This window comes from Ranitomeya variabilis, chromosome 2 (genome assembly GCF_051348905.1).
Source record: "Ranitomeya variabilis isolate aRanVar5 chromosome 2, aRanVar5.hap1, whole genome shotgun sequence".
Classification (NCBI taxonomy): Eukaryota; Metazoa; Chordata; class Amphibia; order Anura; family Dendrobatidae; genus Ranitomeya; species Ranitomeya variabilis.
In genome coordinates this window covers 634601687-634624741 of record NC_135233.1, presented here as the reverse complement: position 1 = coordinate 634624741, position 23055 = coordinate 634601687, and the positions used below count along the sequence as shown (strand labels likewise).

The following is a 23055-nucleotide window of genomic DNA, read 5'->3' as shown; positions in this document are numbered from 1 at the left end:
CTTCTTGAAGAAATTATTTCTTGCCAGGAAATAAATAGCCACAAGGTGGATGGGTAGTTCTCCCCCAAATTAAAGGTCCTGGGTAGATTCAGTTAGCGCAATAATCACATATGAGAAAACAGTGTATCATAATAAAGGATTCCCTCAGAAGTTCGATAAAGTACGTGACATATGGAGCTCATCGGCGTCTGTGGTCTTTTACAATTAAGGTATAATTAGTATCACAAGGCAAAGGATACACACAGAATAGATAAGTAGATGAGAATCTTACAGCTGACAGCAAGACGTTTTACTGTTATGGATTGATTTGTTTGGTTTAAATCTTGAGTTTGTACTTCAAGTTCAAAACCAGAAGGGTAAGATGCATATTGATTCTATGCTCTATCAATACAAATTGGGATTTATTTGTTTTGCCAACATTATAACTATGCAATGGTTTCTTGGTGCTCTTGCTGGCAACTTGTGTCAGGGATAGTTTTGGGCTTGCTGGGACTGCTACCTGTGAAACCCCTGTGTTACTTTTGCCTCTGATCTCCCTTACCTGTACCTGACCTGTCACCTGTACCTGACCTAATTTGACTCTGGTGTGTATCCCCTCCGTTTGTGACTCGGCTAAAACTCTGACTTTGTCTCCTGTTTTCCGTCTTTGTTACCACACATCTGTCTGGCTTTTTGACCTTTTGGCTTACTCTGACTCCGTTCTCTGTCTCACGTCCCTGGTACCTTTGCTTCTGGCTGGTTCAGACCGTCAGCTTGTATTTTGACCACGAGTTCTGTTTTCCCCTTTAAACTATACACTTACCGACTGTTACGGACTTGGCTCGTTTTGACCACTCTCTGTCACCACCTGGTGGCGCAGTGCAGCGTGCACTGGGCGGTGGTGCGGCAAGTGTGACCTCTTTTTCTGTAACCCACTCTCCTTGGTGGAGTCTGCACAAACCTGCATTGCTGCAGCGTGACAAAAAAGATCTGAGTTTATTAATTTTGTTTTTGAAGGGTTAAGTTTCATATTGGGTCATAATTAATGATGAGCGAGTACACTCGTTGCTCGGGTTTTCCCAAGCATGCTCGGGTGATCTCCTAGTATTTGTTAGTGCTCAGAGATTTACTTTTTGTCCATGCATCTGCATGATTTACGGCTGCTGAGTACATGTGGGGGTTGCTAGGGAATCCCCACATGTATTTAAGTTGTCTAGCAGCCATAAATCATGCAGCTGCCTTGACAAAAAACTAAATCTCCGAGCACTAACAAATACTCAGAGATCACCCGAGTATGCTCGAGGAGACCCAAGCAACAATGCTATTCGCTCATCACTAGTCATAATGCTTTTATGTTTGGAGGGAAGTGGTTAATTCAAAACACGGGGACCGCAATGGGAATTCCAGTCGTTTGTACCTTTGCAAATTTATTTTTAGCAATTTTTGAGGAGAGAGATATTTTTGCTTCCAGCAATTAATATTTAAAATATATCAAATTCTACAGGCATTATGTGGATGACATCTTCATGGTGTGGGATGGTTACCAGGAGTCTTTCCACTCTTTTGTGGAGGAACTGAGCCATTCCAACCCCTTGAACATGCAGTTCACATCTCAGTTTGGTGGATCTATGCTTGAATTTTTGGACATTAAGGTTTGGATTGCAGATGGTTGTTGGAATACAGAGTTTTCAGGAAAACCACATCCACCAATGCACTTCTTCGTTATAAAAGCTCGCATCCAGCCTATATTAAAGAGTCTATCCCTTTTAGTCAATTCTTGCGATTAAAAAGGTGTAATAGTTCATTGGAGGGCTTTGAGAGGCAATTTAGGGAGCTATGATAGATTTAATAGATTTAGAGAAAGGGGCAATCCTCCACGCCTCCTGTATAAGGCTTTGATCAAGGTCAAACAGGAGTCATTTGTTCCAAAAATTAAAAAAAAGGATGATAAAAAATGTGTTTTTTGCTTTGACTATGGCCCTATGGACAGTTTCATTAGGTCTACTATTAGAAAAAATTGGCATGTTTTGGAACATGATGGTGATCTCAGTGACATTGTGGCTAGGGGTCCAATAATCACTTGCAGGAGATGTAAATGTTTAAGGCTAGTTTCACACTAGCGTTTGCATGAGCTGCGGAGGGCTGCGAGCTTCCTCCGTGAAGCCCCGCCCTCGGCCGCACCTCCGCCTCTAGCTCCGCCTACTTCTGCATGCGGCCGGCTTGCGGCCTGTGCACCGATCTTTAACGTTAGGTACGCAGGTCCTGCCACAGTATGCGGATGCATGTAGGATAGCTGCTGAGACACCATCACATGTTTCTCAACGCAAGCAGTGAATAGCCAGGCCTTTCCCCGGGAAGGAACAACCACGGGAAGGGCAGCATCCAATAAAGGAAAACATCCAATACAGGAAAACCACCTATGCCAAGCATGGTATCCATCCACAGACAGCTGTTTCGGGGTGTTTGCCCCTCATCAGTGTGGAGTAGGAATCTGGCTATTAGGAGCAGTGCCTAGTGAAAGGCTGTAAAGGCACAGATGATTGGCCTCGGGGAGACCAAAACATCCAACACCGCGGAGACACCATCACGTGTTTCTCAACGCAGTGATCCAGAACACTGCCCCCATCCCTTATGGGAAATATGCAAATGCATGTAGGATAGCTGCGGAGACACCATCACGTGTTTCTCAACGCAAGCAGTGAATAGCCAGGCCTTTCCCCGGGAAGGAACAACCACGGGAAGGGCAGCATCCAATAAAGGAAAACATCCAATACAGGAAAACCACCTATGCCAAGCATGGTATCCATCCACAGACAGCTGTTTCGGGGTGTTTGCCCCTCATCAGTGTGGAGTAGGAATCTGGCTATTAGGAGCAGTGCCTAGTGAAAGGCTGTAAAGGCACAGATGATTGGCCTCGGGGAGACCAAAACATCCAACACCGCGGAGACACCATCACGTGTTTCTCAACGCAGTGATCCAGAACACTGCCCCCATCCCTTATGGGAAATATGCAAATGCATGTAGGATAGCTGCGGAGACACCATCACGTGTTTCTCAACGCAAGCAGTGAATAGCCAGGCCTTTCCCCGGGAAGGATTCCTACTCCACACTGATGAGGGATGTTTTGGTACTGAACCATTTGCAGAATAAAAATAAAAAAACAAATGGTTGGTAACTGGAAAGCCCATAGGTAACTTTAAGTGCGATCAGTGTTCTTTTTGTTTTCGCAACACGTGGCTGGCAGCTCCCTGTCTGTCGGTACAATAAGTCATCATATGCGTGATTTTATATCTTGCAAAACCAATCATGTTGTATATTCTTTATTTTGCCCCTGTAGATTTTTTTGTGTCGGCAAAACAATACGCCCATTATTTGTAAGATTCAGGTAGCATTGTAATTTTATATTCATGGGCAAAGGTGTAACCAGGTTGATAAAACATATTAGGGAAGCACATGATGGTAATCCGCCTGTCATTACTTTTGCAGGTTTGGAAAAGGTGGTGTTACCCCCACAAGGGGGCAATCTTCACAGACTTCTCCTACAGAGGGAGGCTAAGTGGATAATGTGCTCCCAAGCGCCGGGTCCCAAAGGTTTTAATGATCGCATTGATATGTGTCATTTTTTTCTGGTGCTTATTGTTTTTTATGTCATGGACTAAGTGTTTATTGTATTTTGCTGTATTTTAAGTGAGGCTCGGTGGGTGGGTTATACCCTCCCCTGGGGTATTTAATCTCCCTCCTCTCCCTTTACTTCAGAGACCTGTAGAAGCGCAACACAGTGCGAAACGGCCGTAGTCTTTGCACTCTGTAGCCCTCCACCTGCCTGAGATGTTTTAAACATTTTTTGGACCAATAAAGTTTGGACTTTATTCTGGTAAGTGCCACCTCTTTTCGTTTCATCTAGTGTTAGGTCTACCTCAGGTCCTGTCTTCATTGCATTCATTAGGGCAATACATGAATCTGTTATATGGCTGTCTTTAAGATCTTAACTGACTGACCTCATCTTTGCAATCACTTCCAGCATTGCATTTATATGCTCTTGCATGTCCGTATCTTTGCCAAGTCTCATTTTACACAATTTCCTTAGCAGAAATAACTTGTGGCTTAAGCTGGATCGATTATGCAGCCTTTTTAGCACCTCCCACCATTCTTTCTCTGTGCTTTCATGTATTATGAGGATTAACTGGTCATCCTTCATTAGTAAGCTGATAGTAGCCCATGTCTATCTATTTTTCTTCTCCCATTCTTGATCATTACCCTTTGGTCTGTCTGTAGTAATCACCTCCCACTGGTCATCTTTGGATAGTAACTGTCATGATCCAGTCCGGGTTTTGTTTCTGATAATTCTCTCCCCGGGATTGTCATGCGGGGGGTAATCTTCCTTGCCTCATTTTGGGATCTCTCTGGCTATTTCAGTCTGCTGTTACCTGCAAGAAGTGTCAGTTATAGTCTCTGGCTTGCAAAACTGACCCCATTATACCCTGTCCCCCTGTGACTTTGCTCATTGTAGTACTTGCTCTCCGTGTTTTGACCCCTTGGTATTTCACTCAGCTTGTCCTCTGACCTGTTTGACTGTCTTGTGTCTCTGGCTTTCACCACGTGTATTGCTGTGACCTCTGGTACTTCATTCCTTCTCTGCTGCTGACCCGGCTTTGTCTGACTACTCTTTTGCCACCTAGTGGCTCCTGCCTGCTGCTCTGTGACTTCACTGTGAGTGTACCTGTTTTCCTTCACCCGCAATCCCTGGTGGAGGTTGTGTGCTACTGCGCTGCAGCAGGCATTACAGTAACATTTCAATTTTAAATTTCCATAGCTGGTAGTTATTGTTATTCAGTTTGGCCACTGTAAATTGCAACCCTGAACTAACGTCCATTTTCTCTTATGTACCTTACGTGTTTGTTTTTTTTTAAGAGATGAATCTTTCTGAAAAATTCCTTGCAGTCCTGCTGTCTTCTATGCCTGGGTCCATAACCTGTTTCAGATTTGTTTTTCTCAAGCAGAAGTTATAGCAATCGGACATTTGTGGTAGAAAACAGAGTTTCCTTGAGACATACAGTAAGTGTACAAATCATCAATGGTGACGAAAAACGAGAGTTATCCTAAGATGGCTGCTATATCAGGGAGTGACAGTTTAATTAAAACAGTTAAGGTACACTCCATATTATTAAGCATCAGATATAAGAGGGCCATCTGCTGACACCGCAATGTAACTCCTCCAACGTATAAGTCTGCATATTATTGCATGTATTTCAACACAAGCCCCTGTGAAAACTATCTAATACCTACTTGAACTTTATGAAAATTAACTATAAGGTGTAAAATACTTTGATCACTAATATCTCCACAAAGAGGTAGCATAAAAAAACAAGAAAACAAACGTTTTATTTTGCTCTACAGCCAGTATTAAATTGTGTGTCAAGTTCAACATGAAAAATTTGATGAAAGCTCCTGTTTAGTGGTTATGCAATCTGTGTGCTATCAGATGTTTAATTGGACAGCACACTGTATGTTCGTGACAGCCCTCATATATCTGCATGATCCAAGTTTGGTCATTGTAGGCCGGAGTACCACTTTTTTTGCTGTCTGTTACTCAAATTATATACAGCACTATTTAGCATAAAAAAAAATATAAAAAGGCCACATATTTTCCACTGTGTTATTTCCATGAGAGCCCTCATATGTCTGCTTTCTGCTGTCTGTTACTCTAACTATATTCAGCACTATTTGGCATTTTTTAAAAAAACAGGCCACATATTTGCCAGTGTGGTATTTTCATGAGAGCCCTCATATATCTGCGTTATCCAAGTTTGGTCATTGTAGGCCGGAGGACCACTTTTTTTGCTGTCTGTTACTCTAATTATATTCAGCACTATTTGGCATTTCTAAAAAAAACCAGGCCACATATTTGCCAGTGTGGTATTTCCATGACAGCCCTCATATATGTGCATGCTCTAAGTTTGGTCGTTGTAGGCTGGAGGACCACTTTTTTGCTGTCTGATACTGAAATTATATACAGCACTATTTAGAATAAAAAAGTATAAATAGGCCACATATTTGCCAGTGTGGTATTTCCGTGAGAGCCCTCATATATCTGCGTGCTCCAAGTTTGGGCATTGTAGGCTGTTTTGCAACTGTTTTTGCTGTCTGTTACTCTAATTATATACAGCACTATTTAGCATTTTTTTTAAAAACAGGCCACATATTTGCCAGTGTGGTATTTCCGTGACAGCCCTCATATAACTGCGTGCTCCAGGTTTGGGAATTGTAGGCCGGTGCACCCTTTTTTTTGCTGTCTGTTACTCTACTTATATACAGCACTATTTTGCATAAATTAACTTCACAAAAAGCCCCCAAAAATGGAATACAGTCTGTTATGTCAGGCTGAGGCCTACCTGGTGTTTGGAGTTTGAAAAATCGTAAAGATTTGCAGGCATACTGATAAGATATTATTTAGCTACTAATAAATATATTTTTGTTGAGCATTTGAAATAGTGCAGTAATCCATTTAAAATGGGCAAGGCAAGGGACAGGTAAGTGGACATGACGATGATGGTTCATGCACAGGACGAGGCCGTGGCCAAGGTGAAAGTGGGCAACAACAAAGACCCACATCTTCTCGCTCGACATTCCTGTCCCAGTTTCTAGGGGACCGTAGCACACCACTATTGAAGCCAGAGCAGTGTGAAATGGTTGTTGGTTGGATAGCAGATAATCCTTCCAGTCACTTAGCCACCACCACCACCATGTCTTCCACATGGTCAAGTCTGAGTAGCCATGAGTGTGGCCCGGATATTCCTCATCCTGATCCTCCTTCCTCCCACCATGCCGAGTGCCCTGAGACAACTGGTCCAACACCTGGACACTTTGAAGAGCTGTTCAGTTTTCCATTTCAAGATTCAGAACTCTCGGACGGTCAACTTGAAGTGGGGACAGATGAGATCGCATGTAGAGATGCCCAAAGCTTTGACCAGCCCCAGTTAAGCTAAGGTGATGGTGGGAAAGTGTCAGAAGAGGTGGACAATGATAAGACATAATTGCCACAAAGTCAGGAGGAGGATCAGGGTGCGGATGTGGAAGATGAGGTGGTGGATGACTGTGACTGACCCAACCTGGCAGGAGGACATGCAGAGCGAGGGCAGCAGCACACATGGGGAAGGAGGCATATCACTCCAACAGGCAGGAAGAAGAAGTGTGGTGACCACAGACAGAAGGTGTGCATCCATTCCCCGTAACAACAACATGAGGGAAGTTGCCATTCCAACTGTTAGATCTTCCAGAGTCTGTTTATTTTTTAAAGACTCTGTTGATAACCCCAAACAGGCCATTTGCAGCACCTGCCATGCCCGCATCAGCAGGGGTAGCAAAACAACCAGCCTGACCACCACCAGCATGATCACGCACATGTCAGCAAAGCACCCGACTTTGTGGGCCGTACCCCAGGCTCCAGGACCACTGCCTGCAGGTCACACCACTGCTTCTTCCACTGTTTTGCGTAGAAGCCAATCCCCAGTTCACCGTGCATGTGAAGATGGCTCTAGTCCTGCACCTGTTGTGGCCCACAGTCAAGCAGCACCATCATCAAAACTGTCCACGTCCTTGTCCCAGCACAGCCTTCTGTTGTCTATAACCCAGTCTTTGGAACGCAAACGGAAATACCCAGCCAACGCCCCACAGGCCACAGTCCTAAATTCTAATATTTCTCTTCTGCTTGCACTAGAAATGCTGCCTTTTAGGCTCATTGAGATGGAAGCTTTCCGCAACCTGATGGCGGCGGCCGTCCCAAGGTACTAGGTCCCCTGTTGCCAATATTTCTCTTGGTGTGCCGTACATTACATCAGCATGTGTCCCACAACATTACCCGTGCCCTCAACAATGCTGTTAAAGTGAAAGTCCACCTAACCACGGACACATGGACAAGTGCTTGTGGGCAGGGACGGTACACCTCACTGATGGCACACTAGGTTAACATAGTGGAAGCTGGGACAGAGTCGGACCTTGGGATGGAACACATCCTCCCCATGCTGAGGATTGCTGGCCCTACATCAATCAGGGTTGCCCCCACAGTCTACAGCTCCTGCACCTCCTCCTCCTCTTCATCCTCCATCTCTGAAATCAACACATCAGTCAGAAGCTGGTAGCACTGCAGCACTGCCTCAGCCAAGCAGCAACAGGCTGTGCTGCAGCTAATCTGCATAGGTGACAAACCGCACAATGCAGAAGAGTTGTGGACAGCGCTGAAAGAGTAGTCAGATATTTGGATGACACCGCTTAACCTATAGCCAGGCATGGTCGTGTGTGACAATGGCCGTAACCTGGTGGCGGCTCTGAGGCAAGGTGAGCTCACACACGTACCTTGCTTGGCCCATGTGCTTAACCTCGTGGTTCAATGTTTTCTGAAAAGCTACCCGGAGCTGCTGGATCTGCTAGTGAAAGTACGCCGTCTGTCTGACCATTTTGGAAAGTCAGCTACAGCTTCAGCTGCCCTTGCCGTGCTTCAGTGGCGTTTGCAGCTTCCAACTCACCGGCTGGTGTGTGATGTCCCCACGCACTGGAACTCTATGCTGCATATGTTGGAAAGGATTTGTGAGCAGAAGAGGGCAGTTGTTGACTACCAACATCAACAAGGCCGTCGATATTCAGTTCAGACTCCACACATAAGACCTCAGGAGTGGACATGGATGTCAGACATATGTACCATCCTCCAAAACTTTGAGGACTGCACCAAGATGGTGAGCGGCGATGACGCCATAATTAGCATCACCATCCCTCTTCTCAGCATTCTGAAACCTCTCTGCTCACAATTAAAGAGGATGCATTGCAGGCAGAGTACGAGGACATGGAGCAAGGAACCATACAGGGGGTTTACACTCAACCCAGCCTCATGTCTTCTCAACGTGGATTGGTAGTCAATGAGGAGGAGGAAGAACAGGAGCTACTTTCATGCGCTATAGACGGTACTACAAACACAGCTGTCATACTGTCTGTTCAGCGGGGATGGCCTGAGGACAGGGAGAAGGAGGATGAGGATGAGGAGGACAGCATGGTCAGTCATCCTGTTGGTGAGGACAAGGAAGTCTGTTGGTGAGGACACATTGGGGAATTGGGCATGACATTACACTGGGCCTACTTCTTCATTCTGTCTCCTGCAATGTGTCCTTTAACTGCCACTAGATCACCAGGGTGAACATGCTCTGTACGGCGCACTTTGGGCAAGGGGGCTGTGATGGCACTATTTTACTTTATAAAAAAAGGAACCCACATTGGGGAATTGGGCACAAACCACATGGCCAGCTACGATTGTTAAATGTTACAATGACATTTCCCAGTGAATGCATTTGTAGTGGTTGAAAGCAATGTTAAAGTTGAAAAACGCTTCAAAAACGCTGCATCTGAACTAAGCCTAAGTGGGGGAGGAAATTTTCGTTCTGGGGTTAATAATTTGGCCTTACTGGCAAGTTAATTACCTGCAAAAGATGTACCTTAACAAATTTCCCAGCAAAATCCATTTTGGTTTCGTTTTAGTGTGTTTTTGGTGGCTCTGGGAAAAATGGCATGAATCTTGGGAAAAATAGTTTAAAGCTGTGAACTAGAAGTCAGGAATGCTTCCAGGGGCGATCCCCATGATGTTCCTGTGTCATTTGAGCAGTGTTTCCATCACTTTCAGATGTTTTTAAACCTTAAAAGGACCCCCTGGGGGATCGAGGTAAAAATACTCGGGTCTCCCATAGACGTATATATTGGGCTCGTTGTTCTGTCCGAATACCTGAGTATTCCAATCTGCTCGACCCGAGCAACGAGCACCCAAGCATTTTAGTGCTTGCTCATCACTAATGAATATCTGATGAAAATTAGAAAAGATTCGTCTGTGTTTTCTGAATGAAACTCGGATGATTTTTCATATGCTGTGCATGGTTTGGAACACTATGTAATATCTGGTTGGCTTGAAGGAGCCCTTCGCTTTCATTTGAGGGACCATTTACACTGTGCGATTCTCAGCTTTAAATTTCTGCCAACCAGAGACATATTTGTTGGTGGGTCATCATTTTAAAGCCTGTTTACACAAGCTATCCCAACTTTAAATATGTACTGAACATTTTTTTTCTATATATATCTACCTCAATTATATTACAATGTGGCAGAATGGAATTTATGTATTAGAAACTTTTACCATAATTAGGGGAGTCATCTTCCTCCTATTCTGCTAGCACATACGTATTTCAATTAATCCTGTAAAACTATATCAATTTTATATATACTGTATTTTAGAATCATTGGATTAATGTAAAAAAAATCACTCATTTCTTTCTTCATATTTATAAGATCGTCTCCACGTACATGTTTTAAATGCTTTTATATGTTGTTAAAAAAGTTATGCATTTGAATTATTTATGGTATGTGTAGACTTTATAGGTTTAATAATTGCATATATGACTACAATCAGTATACTGTACTTGGTTTACTCATGGCTCAGTGGCTTCGGCAAATTCTGCAGGTTTGATGTACTAAACGATCTGTAATAGATTGTTAAGCGTGCACAGGTTGCCATTGCTCTCGGCAGAGCTGGCCTTGTTAGCACAGAACAATGTGCTGCCAAGATCGATGAACAATTTTGTAAAAATTAAAATATTATTTTAACTTGATAAATTAGCTTTTTGCTCATTCATCCTGTGATTGGCAGCCAGTTTGGCTTAATGTGAAACGAGTGTTTCTAGGAACACTCAATGTGAATTTTTATTTGTGAAGCTCCTACAACCACAAATTCCCCCTAAGGCCAGGTTCATACTGCGTTAAAGCAGTCCATTCAACCCATAGCATTGATGGGCTGCGTTAACGCTATAGCATACACGCCATCGCGTTATGCTATACCTCTAGTGCAGATGATTCATTTGTGCTAGTGGTGACAGAGCCTCAGATGCTGCAGCCTGCGTCTGAGGCTCCATCACTGAATGACGGCACATTGCTAGCGCATGCCGATTATGGCATGTGTTGGCGATGCACCTGATAATAGGGGTTAATGTCAGCGTTAACGGACTGCCACGGTGTAACGCAGTCTGTCTAACAGACTGCCATAACGCAGTGTGACCCCAACCTAACTAATTTTCCATTTAATGAAATGATATTAATAAAAATTATTTTAATGATTGAAAAAAAACAATACATACCATTTAGCAGTTCTTTATTTAAATTTGCTCTCTCGACTGACAGGATACACTGTAAAGGAAATAATAATGAAGAAATCCGTCAAAACTGTGGATCTTATTAAAACTATGATGTTGTGAAACTCTGCTTACATTACAAATTTGTAGCATAAAACTCATGATTACATTAAAATGCATTTATATAGTTAACAAAAATTATTATATTCAAACAATATTTTTGCTTTCATTGCTATGTTATACTGATTTTGATTCACTACATATTTTATTTTCAGCTCTACATGCTTCACAGCTGAAGTCCCACATATTTCCTTTCTGGTGTAAATTGGTTGTCTAATACACACGTGGTAAAAATTGTTGGTGCCCCTCGTTTAATGACAGAAAAACCCACAATGGTTACAGAAATAACTTGAATCTGACTAAAGTAATAATAAATAAAAGATCTATGAAAATGGAAAAAATGAAAGTCAGACATTGCTTTTCCTCCATGCTTTCACAGAATTAAAAAAAAAAAAAAATTCATGAAATAGGCCTGGACAGAAATGATGGTAACCCCGAAAATAATATGACAAAAGGGACATGTTAAATCACGGTGTGTCCAATAGCTAGCATCACAGGTGTCTACAATCTAGGAATCAGTGAGTGGGCCTGTATATAGGGCTACAGGTACTCACTGTGCTGTTTGGTGACACGGTGTGTATCTATCTCAACAGAGACCAGAGGAAGCGAAGGAAAGAGTTGTCTCAGGAGATTGGAAAGAAAATTATAGACAAACATGTTAAAGGTAAAATTTATAAGACCATCTCCAAGCACCTTGATGTTCCTGTGACTACAGATGCACATATTATTTAGAAATGTTGGATCCATGTGACTGTAGCCAACCTCCCTGGACATAGTGGCAAGAGAAAAATTGAAAACAAATCAAAAAAACAGAAAATACGAATGGTAACAAAAGAGCCCAGAAAAACTTCTAAACAGATTAAAGGTGAACTTCAAGCTTAAGGAACATCAGTGTCAGAGCGCACCATCCGTCGTTGTGTGAGCCAAAGTGGACTTCATGGGAGACGACCAAGAAGGACACCATTGTTGAAAGAAAAATCATAAAAAAGGCAGACTGGAATTTGCCAAACTACATGTTGACAAGCCACATAGCTTCTGGGAGAATGCCCTATAGACAGATGAGACAAAAATGGAACTTTTTGGCAAGGCACATCAGCTCTATGTTCACAGATGGAAAAATGAAGCATATCAAGAAAAGAACACTGTCCCTACTGTGAAACATGGAGGAGGCTCTTCTGTTTTGGGGCGGCTTTGCTGCATCTGACACAGTGTGTCTAGAATCTGTGTAAGATACAATGAAATTTCAAGACTATCAAGGAATTCTAGAGAGAATTGTGCTGCCCAGTGTCAGAAAGCTTGGTCCCAGTCAAAGGTCATGGGTCTTACAACAGGATAATTACCCAAAACACACAGCTAAAAACACCCAAGAATGGCTAAGAGGAAAACATTGTACTATTCTGAAGTGGCCTTCTATGAGCCCTGACCTAAATCCTATTGAGCATCTTTGGAAAGAGCTGAAATATGCCATCTAGAAAAGGCAACCTTCAAACACGAGACAACTGGAGCAGTTTGCTCTTAATGAGTGGGCCAAAATACCTGTCGAGAGGTGCAGAAGTCTCATTGACAGTTACAGGAATCACTTGATTGCAGTAATTGCCTCAAAAGGTTGTGCAACAAAATATCAAGTTAAGGGTACCATCATTTCTGTCCTGGCCTATTTCATGAGTTTTATTTTTTTTTAAATTCTGTGGAAGTATGGTTGAAAAGCAATGTCTGAGTTTCATTTATTCATTTTCATAGATTTTTAATTTATTATTACTTTTGTCAGATTCAAGTTATTTCTGTGACCATTGTGGGCTTTTCTGTCATTAAACGAGGGGTACCAACAATTTTGACCACGTGTTCTTCAATAAGTGGTCCAAAACTAGTTTTGATTTTAATCCTAAATGACTATATATTGTAGCAAGCTAATCCTTTTTGCAATGTAAATCAAAGAGTTTGACCAGTACCATAACTATTTTCTTTCATAATTCTTGCTACTATGTGCCTCACTTTACATCCATTATGTTATTTTAGCAATATTACCTTTTATAATGCTCTAGCAGCACGTTTTCGTGGCTGGCTGCAGCTCTGATGGGGTTAATCGACAACTTCCTTTGTCCTGGCTTCCTGTGTGTATATTTTTTTTCTTTAAAAAGCGCTGTGACTTAGTAGCGCTGAGGTTTAATTCCTTTGTAACACGCTGTTTACTTGGATCTTTTTGCCTTTACCCAAGAGAGTGGGACTAGTCATGGATGTGATTAACAAGGCTGTACACCTGTTTTATCATTACCAATTGATGTCTAAATGCATATTTTTCAATGCCTTTTTTATCTATATCTATGCACTGCACTTTATGTGATGAACAATTCCTGTATCACTGCCTGCACTTTATGCATGTCAATTATAATGTAAATACATGCTCTTACAATGATGATTAATGCAAATTATTATAATTATGTATACTCTTTATAGGCCGGCATCACACTAGCGAGTTTTACAGACGTATGAGCGCAGAAAATACGTCCAGAAAATACGCATTGCACACGGCCCAATGATTCTCTATGGGGCAGCTCCTATCTGCCATATATTACGTATCCATATTATACGGTCTTGTACGGCCGTAGAAAATCGCAGCATGCTGCGTTTGTCAGCGTATTGCGCAAAAAATCCGCCAATGAAAGTCTATGGTGGTGAGAATATTACGGATTACACATGGACCATGCGTGTGACTTGCGAGAAATACGCACCGGTGTTCTATAGAATAGCCGGTAATTCAGTGCGGTGTACAGTAAAATCACACTTACAGAATAGAATAGAATAGGTAGAATAAATGTGTACACATAGAATAGGTATATATATATATATATATATATATATATATATATATATATATATATATATATATATATATATATATATATATAATTCAGTGCTAGATAGCAGAAAAGCCGGTAATTCAATTGCCGGATTTTCCTATCTCCTTCACAAACCCGACAGGATATGAGACATGGTTTACATACAGTAAACCATCTCATATCCCTTTTTTATTACACATTCCTCTTTACTAGTGTAAGACGTGTCGTTGTGTAAAATTTGGGGGCTTTAGCTATTAAATTAAAGGGTTAAATCCCGGAAAAAATTGGCGTGGGAACTTTTCAGAATATTTTCTCACGCTCGAGTTCATATGAGTTCTTCCAGCAGAGGGCGCATCACTGCGACTCGAGGTAACTACAGTACATTCCCCTGCATTCCATTCATTCACCAAGTTTTACAGACAGGAGCACAGCTGCAGTAGCAGAGCTCCTGGGTGTAAAATGATTTAACCCCTTCAGATGGATTTACAGCGTGGGACAAGACTGAACGACGGAAGGTATGGAATATTGTTTTTTGTTTTTTTTTTTACTTTATTTCAGGTGACAAGGGTCTTCAGGTGGATTAAGAGTATAATAAAATACTTTTTAATAAGGTGTGTGTCTTATTAACCATTTCGTACTATTGGATTAATAATGGATAGGTGTCATAATTGACGCCTCTCCATTATTAACCTGGGTTAATGTCACCTTACAATAGCAAGGTGACATTAACCCTTCATTACCCCATATCCCACCGCTACACGGGAGTGGGAAGAGAGAGTTTTGGAAATCATTTTACATCCAAATCCGGCTTTAAACTTCTCCACAACAGTATCACAGACCTGCCTGTTGTGTTCCTTGGTCTTCATGATGCTCTCTGTGCTTCAAAAAGAACCCCTAGACTATCACAGAGCAGGTGTATTTATACGGAGACTTGATTACACAGAGGTGGATTATATTTATCATCATTAGTAATTTAGGATAACATTGCATCATTCAGAGATCCACAATGAACTTCTGGAGTGAGTTTGCTGCACTGAAAGTAAAGGGGCCGAATAATATTGCATGCCCCACCTTTCAGTTTTTGAATGAATTTCCACAAAAATTTAAAATAACCAATAAATTTCCTTTAACTTCACAATTGTGTTCCACTTGTTGTTGATTCTTCACCAAAAATTTACATTTGGTATCTTTATGTTTGAAGCATGATAGGTGGGAAAAGGTTGAAAAGCTCCAGGGGGCCGAATACTATCGCAAGGCACTGTGTATATATATATATACATGTGTGCGTGTATATATTGTATATGTGTGAGATATACAGTATAAATATAGTTTCTGGGACATACCACACATGATTTCATTTGATACACGTCCCATGGGGCGTGCCAAAATCACAGCTAGAGGCAGCCAGACGGTGGGAGATGTCAGTAAGGCTTCTTTCACACTAGTGTCGGCACGAGGCCGTCGCTATGCGTCGACCCGACGTGCCGACGCGCGTTGTGAAAGTAATGCCCGACGTGGGCAGCTTCTTACGACGCTTTTGCTGCCCCATTGTAATGTCCGGGGAGGAGGGGGCGGAGTTTCGGCCATGTTACATGTAACTTTTTTGTGCCGACGGTCCGTCGCATGACGGTTGCGACGTGTGGCCATATGTCGCAATGCGTCGCTAATGAAAGTCTATGGGTAAAAAACGCATCCTGCAGACAACTTTGCAGGATGTGTTTTTTCTCATAAACGACGCATTGCGACATTGCGACGTATTACAAACGATGCTAGTCTGAAAGTAGCCTAAGCCTCCAGAAAATGCAAATGGTAGCCCCAAGTGGACATTTGGGACTTTGTTAAAAAAAAACTGCATAAGCACTAATAGGCAGGTGATAGTTGTCTATCCTCCCGGCAGATATCACATGTGTCAAAGAAGCATACTGTATATACAAGAAAGGCAAAAAGGGACTAGAATATTATATCATGTCCCCTACAATTAAGGCTACTTTCACACTAGCGTCGGGCTCGGCCCGTCGTGGTGCGTCGGGCCGAGGTTCCCAACGCTAGCGTTGTCTCCGCCGCACAACGGGGGCAGCGAATGCATTTTTCCAGCGCATCCGCTGCCCCATTGTGAGGTGCGGGGAAGTGCGGGGAGATGGGGGCGGAGTTCCGGCCGTGCATGCGCGGTCGGAAAAAGCGGACCGTCGTGAGCAAAAAACGTTACATGTAGCGTTTTTTGGTCCCGACGGTCCGCCACAACAAGGCGCAACCGTCGCACGACGGTTGCGACGTGTGTCAATCCGTCGCAATACGTCGCTTAATGTAAGTCTATGGGGAAAAAACGCATCCTGCAAGCACTTTTGCAGGATGGGTTTTTTTGGCAAAACGACGCATTGTGGCGGATTGCAGTTAACGCTAGTGTGAAAGTAGCCTTAGACAGAGCAGGGGCTTATTTTCTGCCCTGCTGACGGAGCGTGTCTGCTGTTATCATTCTGATTGACAATAAGCATAACGTCGGCAGTCACACCCTATTGACAGAGAAGAGAGAAAAAGAAGCCAGCAGAGGCAGCTGAATCTGAATACCAAGTGTCTCATTCAGCATCTGAGTCTGGAGATGTGTGGATCTCCTGTGTGTTGGTCTGTGCTAAGGCCTAAAGAACCGGACACTATCCTGAGAGATATACTATGGACTTTTTACTTTAAGCGGGTTTATGGAGTTTTAATAAACCTGCCTGGACATTTTAACGAAATCGCTCTGCACCTAGTTGAATAGAAAATCCTACTACATATGTATATATATATATATATATATACATATACATATATATATATATATATATATATGTATATATATATATATATATATATATATGGTATTTGGCAAATATTAATAATTCTGGTAATCCTAACTGACCTAAAACAGGAAAGGTTTTTCTGATTTCTTTTCAGATAGAGAAAAACATGCTTATTTATCTTTTTCTATAATGTATGTAAACATTTGGTTTCAACTGTGTATATATATATATATATATATATATATATATATATATATATATATATATATATATATATATATACACAGCACTGGCAAGAATTAAGAGACCACTGCACAGTTTTATTAAAATCAGCTTCTATACACGTCTGACAGCCATTCCGTTCCAGTGTCATTTGAATTCCAACCAGAGTACACCTCACTCTACTTACTGTGCTTCTGATTAGGTGATCACCTGAAGCAAATCTTATTTAACAAAGGAAAGTATAAAAAACCCTGCTCTGGTGTTCACAATCCTCTTGCAATAGGACAAGCTGGATGGCAAAACAAGTGCTAGTAATATCCCATAAGTAATAGGAATGAAAAAATAACTTTTAACCATGCCAAAGGCGTTGAAAAGGAAAGTCTTGATTGAGGAAAAGAAGGGCTCAACTCTGGCTTTACTAGCAGAGGGACACAGTGAGCATCATGTTGCCTCCATCCTTAAAATTTCTAAGATGATAGTCCATTACAACAAGGTCAAGCAGCAGACATTGGGGACAACAAAGCTACAGGTGGGCAGAGGGCGAAAACGTCTCTCCACTGACTGGGATGACCGTCATCTTATTCGAATATCACTCAGCAACCGCAGGATGACATCATCTGACCTACAAAAGGAATGGCAAATGGCAGCTGGAGTGAAGTGCACTGCAAGAACAGTTCGTAACAGTCTCCTAGAGGCAGGACTCAAGTCATGTAAAGCTAGAAAAAATCCTGTCATCAATCAGAAGCAAAGGGAAGCCAGGCTGAAGTTTGCCAAAGACCACAAGGATTGTACCATATAGGAGTGGAGCAAGGTAATCTTCTGTGATGAGTCTAGTTTAAAGCTTTGCCCAACACCTAGTTGTCTAATGGTTAGATGGAGACCTGGAGAGTAGGGTTGAGCGAAACGGGTCGGCCATTTTCAGAAGTCGCCGACTTTTGGCAAAGTCGGGTTTCATGAAACCCGACCCGACCCCTGTGTGGGGTCGGCCATGAGGTCGGCGATCTTCTGAATCTGGTATCGGAATTCCGATACCGAGTTCCGATATGTTTGCGATATCGGAAATCGGTATCGGAATCCATATTTAAGTGTAAAATATAGAATCAAAATAAAAAATATTGACATACTCACCCTCGGACGTGCCCTGGTACTAACTGGCAGCCTTCCTTCCTAAGAATGAGCGCGTGAATGACCTGCGGTGACGTAGCGGCTTGTAATTGGTCGCCTGAGCGGTCACATGGGCGGCCGCGACCAATCACAAGCCGTGACGTCATCTAAGGCCCTTCATGCGCTCATTTTTAGGAAGGAAGGCTGCCGGAAAGAAGCCAAGGGTGAGTATATTCCTATTAGGTATATACTCACCCTCGGACGCGCCCTGCTTCTTTCCGGCAGCCTTCCTTCTTAAGAATGAGCGCGTGAAGGGCCTTAGATGACGTCACGGCTTGTGATTGGTCGCGGCCGCCCATGTGACCGCTTACGCGACCAATCACAAGCCGTGACGTCATCTAAGGCCCTTCACGCGCTCATCGGGTCGGGCCACCATGACATCCCCAGAACCGAGAGAGATAGACCCGGTGCCGAGTACCTCATTGCCCTTAACGTGGGGGCTCTCCACATGCTAAGATGCATAAAAGCTGTGATGAAAAATCATGGTTATTCCTTAAAATATTGATTTCTGAACTCTTCCTGAGTTAAAACATTAGTATTGTTGTTTCTAAAGATTTCTGAACTCTTCCTGAGTTAAAACATTAGTATTGTTGTTTCTAAAGAAGCCGAGGGTGAGTATATTCCTATTAGGTATATACTCACCCTCGGACGCGCCCTGCTTCTTTCCGGCAGCCTTCCTTCTTAAGAATGAGCGCGTGAAGGACCTTTCGATGACGTCACGGCTTGTGATTGGTCGCGGCGGCCCACGTGACCGCTCAGCGACCAATCACAAGCCGTGACGTAATTCTCATGTCCTAAATTCCTAGAATGAGGAATTTAGGACCTGAAAATGACGTCACGGCTTGTGATTGGTCGCTGAGCGGTCACGTGGGCCGCCGCGACCAATCACAAGCCGTGACGTTATCGAAAGGTCTTTCAAGCGCCATTCTTAGGAACGGAAGATGCCGGTTACCAGCGGCGATGTCCAGGCTGCGTCGGAGAGGTGAGTATATCAATATTTTTTATTTTAATTCTTTATTTTACACTTAAATGTGGATTCCGATACCGATTTCCGATATCGCAAACATATCGGAACTCGGTATCGGAATTCCGATACCAGATTCAGAAGATCGCCGACCTCATGGCCGACCCCACACAGGGGTCGGGTCGGGTTTCATGAAACCCGACTTTGCCAAAAGTCGGCGACTTCTGAAAATGGCCGACCCGTTTCGCTCAACCCTATTTGTGACCACTCCTATCATTCATATAAGAGGATTAAGTCATTCTCTATGCCAAATAGAGATAATAAGGTGACTAACCTCAGTCAAACGGATTTATGTCTACTTGGGAAAGGCCTGTCTTTTTCACCTACTTCTAAATTTGATTTGTTCACCACTATTAAAGATTTACATATCTTTGCGAGGTCATTGTTGTTCAAAAGATATTTTAATACCAACAATCTTATTTCTCTTTTTCACAGAAGAGGAACAGGAAGCTCTGAGAATTCTTGAGAAATTGGCAAGTGAACATGTAGGTGAAGGAGGTAAGATTCCTCCTATTCGTCCAGATTCCAGCAAGTTCACTCCTTTATCAACTTACACCAATATTGAGTTGTTTGTTCAGGTGGTGATGGTGGAGTTATATAAGATTCCGAAATGTATTGCAGCGCCCCAGAGTTCTGGTCGTTGCAGTACTGTGGCTCCGCCACTATGGGGAGCTATGGTACGTCTGATGGCACTGAAGGAGTTCATCTGATCAGGTATCACAGACACCAATACATTTCACAGCCGGGCCTCCGGGGGGAGCTAAGGGTTCTATTCACTAGGCCACTCCCCACCATAGTGGGTAAACTGGGGGTCAGGCAGGAAGTTAGTCAGAAGCTGACTGGGTTGGAACCAGGCAACACCTTGTGGCAGAGGGTGTTGTGGGGGAAGATACAGTAGGGTCTCTGTCAGGGGTGGGATCCTGACAGAGGCTTGGCAACTTGAACGAACGTAACGGGACCGTGCCTGCTCAGGAAAGCGGCGGTGCCCAAGGAGGGATCAGAAGTGAGATAGATTGTGCTGAGTGAGAAACGAGATCATAGCAATAGGAGGATACCAGTAGGAGTCGTGCTGTAAGACCGAGGCAACATTCTACTGAGGCGCACAACCGGTGGCCGGAACGCCGAGAGAGTATTATAACATTCAGCTTCAAGCAATACTCTAAACAGCGGCAGGACAGTCAGTCTCAGGCGGGCTGTCTAACTCAAATCACCTATGAAGTCTTGGGGGGCAACTTGTGGAGAGGGGCGTCTCTAGGGTCCCGGAAGAGCTCCGAGCCTACCCGTCAAACGGGTGCCGTTCCTACCCTCAGGGAGGGACGGAGGATTAGCAGAACATCATCTAGTCGAGTTGTGAGGGAACTTAAGAAACAGACACAACAGTTGTGGGGACTTTCCGTAAGCACAGCAGGGAAGGACCACAACACATAGCGCAAGCAGGAAGGCACAGATTTCCACCTGTGAAGAGAACTCTGGAGGTGCCATTGGACCGGCCGGACTTGCGCAGCCTGGTAAACCGTATTCTGGACTGAGGACTCAGAGATCTTCAGTAAAGAGGTAAAGAGACTGCAACCTGGTGTCCTCGTTATTTACCGCGACCTGCACCTCACAATTGCACCATTACACCACCACCTATTGCACCGGACGTCCCCCACTGACAGACAGGGCCACGGACCGGGTCTAGCCACCGTGACAACCCCAGAACTGAACAGAGACTCCCAGAGGCCCGGCTCCGGGTACCCCTCGGCCCTGCGGCGGTGTGGGGGCGCTCCAAACTTGGCGTCACGAACAGGATCTACTTAAGCCTGAAGAATCAGGTCATGTGTGCCTTGGAACTGTGATTTGTTGTGTTTGGACTGTACTTTATTGCAAGAACTGTGCTGCGCCATTTGCCGCCAAAATCCGCCGCCATTACAGCGCTGAGGAGAGCGCAGGAAGAGAAGAGGGGCGTGGAGTGGGCGTAGGCAAGCTGGAGAGCGCGAAAAACAATGGCCGCCCAGTCTAAATATTTCTGCACTGTGAGGACGTGTCCGTCAGCAGCAGAGGTCCGCCTCCTAATCCTCAATGGAGGGCGGAGACCGAGAAAACGACACCGCCCACGAAGGAGAGAGCAGGAAAGAGACCAGGAAGCGACCCACGTGGAGGACGCCATGGCCAGCAGCTCTGAACCCGACAGTGGGGTTGAAGTGGAAATCTCCCCCAACTACCCGGATGAGCACAGCAGCCCGTTCTCCGTGGACAGCACCGAACTCCTACGGGTCGAGATGGAGAGCTTACTCGACCAGCTCCTTCAGCTGAACATAAAGGCCCAGGCTCCGCACCAGGCAACGCCGGAAGAAGGTCCTCGGGCGCCTGATCCTGCACCGTTACCGGAGCAGCCGCTGAGACCCTTGCTGACCCCGCCGGAGGAACCCGTTGCGGAAGAAGAATCTACGCTGGCTGGTGAGTCTGCCGACCCCGTCCCGCTGGCCGAGGGTTTACTGGTGGGTCCCGTAGCAGCACCCCCTCCCCTGGGAACCCATCGACTCCAGCGCCTGCTACCGTGGGAGGAAGCCACGGGCATGGAACACCGTATGCGAGCCCCGATCACCCCTACTCCCCTGCTGTGTGAGATCCACGCGGAGCGCACGGTGTGCCGCTGGGTGAACCCCAGGTCCGATCTTATGGGGTTCCCTGGGGTGGAGACCCAGGAGGGAGAGAGGGTGCAGGCCCTAAGCTGGGGAGAATATCAGGCCCAGCTACAGCAACAGTGGAAGGAACAAGACGACAAGTACCAGGCCGGGCTGGAGGCCTGCCATCGGAAAGACTTGGCGGTGAAGGACCGGGCCCGCAAGGACCCCACTGCCCACCAGGCCCTGCGCAGGCAGGGCATCATTACCACCTTTAAGCTCCGTGGGGGCTGGGGCTTTATCAAGGAACCGGATCTATATGCGGAGGTGTTTGTGAACCGGAGGGATGTTGAATCGGGGGATAAAGTCTCCTACACCAGGCACTTTGGGGAAAAGGGGTGGTTTGCCCTTAATGTCTACAAGGAGCCAACCCCTGTGATGCCTCCGATCAGGGTGCCAGTAAAGCTGACCCCTGTAGCAAAGGTGTCCCCTTGTGGTCAGCCAGTGGTCGTGGCCAGAACCACCGAAGATACTCCCACGTGCACTATGGTCAAAACCACGACATGCAGCATTGTCACCTCCACCACCCTCGTAGCCAAGGAGACACCGCTTACGGAGGGTGGTGCCCGTACTGCTGCGGAGCTAAAGACCGTGGGTACACAGACCCCCAGTTGGGACGACAGACCCCCTTATGCAGTACCAGGTGGATCGCAATACCGAAAGGGGTTGCCTCCGCCGGTGCTGCCCCCTGAGTGGTTTAAGTAAGCATGAATGCTTTGACAATGTAAATAGTTCTTCCTTTAACTGTTTGTTTACTGTTTGCTGCTAAACCCATCCAGGGTTAATTCTTTATGGATCCCTTTGTTGACCCGGGATCCCTGTTGTTGTTTTGTTTATTTTCTCTGAGTTTTGCACAAGTTTTAAAAACTGCCGCAATCATGAACAGTGCATGATACAAACTTCTTGTATATAGTTTGCACCTTATTAAAGGCGCTCCCTACTGGTTTTACTTCAAAAAGGACTCTTTGTGAAGATACCACACTGGAACCTTTGCTGAGTAAGGACTGGTAGCTCGAGAAGACACGCTACCTCATAGAGACTTGTTCCTCTCTTAAAGGGGATGTTCCTTTGTCGCACCTAAATGATGAAATTGCTTTAAGACAGGTAGCA

At 44.4% G+C, this 23055-nt stretch overlaps 1 protein-coding gene across 1 annotated transcript in view; it reads right to left on the bottom strand.

Moving 5' to 3' along the window:
• KMO (kynurenine 3-monooxygenase) overlaps window positions 1-23055 on the bottom strand; it is a 705013-nt gene that overhangs the window by 372822 nt on the left and 309136 nt on the right. Inside the window, exon 5 of the mRNA XM_077292788.1 lies at window positions 11142-11190. Coding sequence (XP_077148903.1) covers window positions 11142-11190 — 49 coding nt within the window. The remainder of the gene's footprint in view (window positions 1-11141; window positions 11191-23055) is intronic.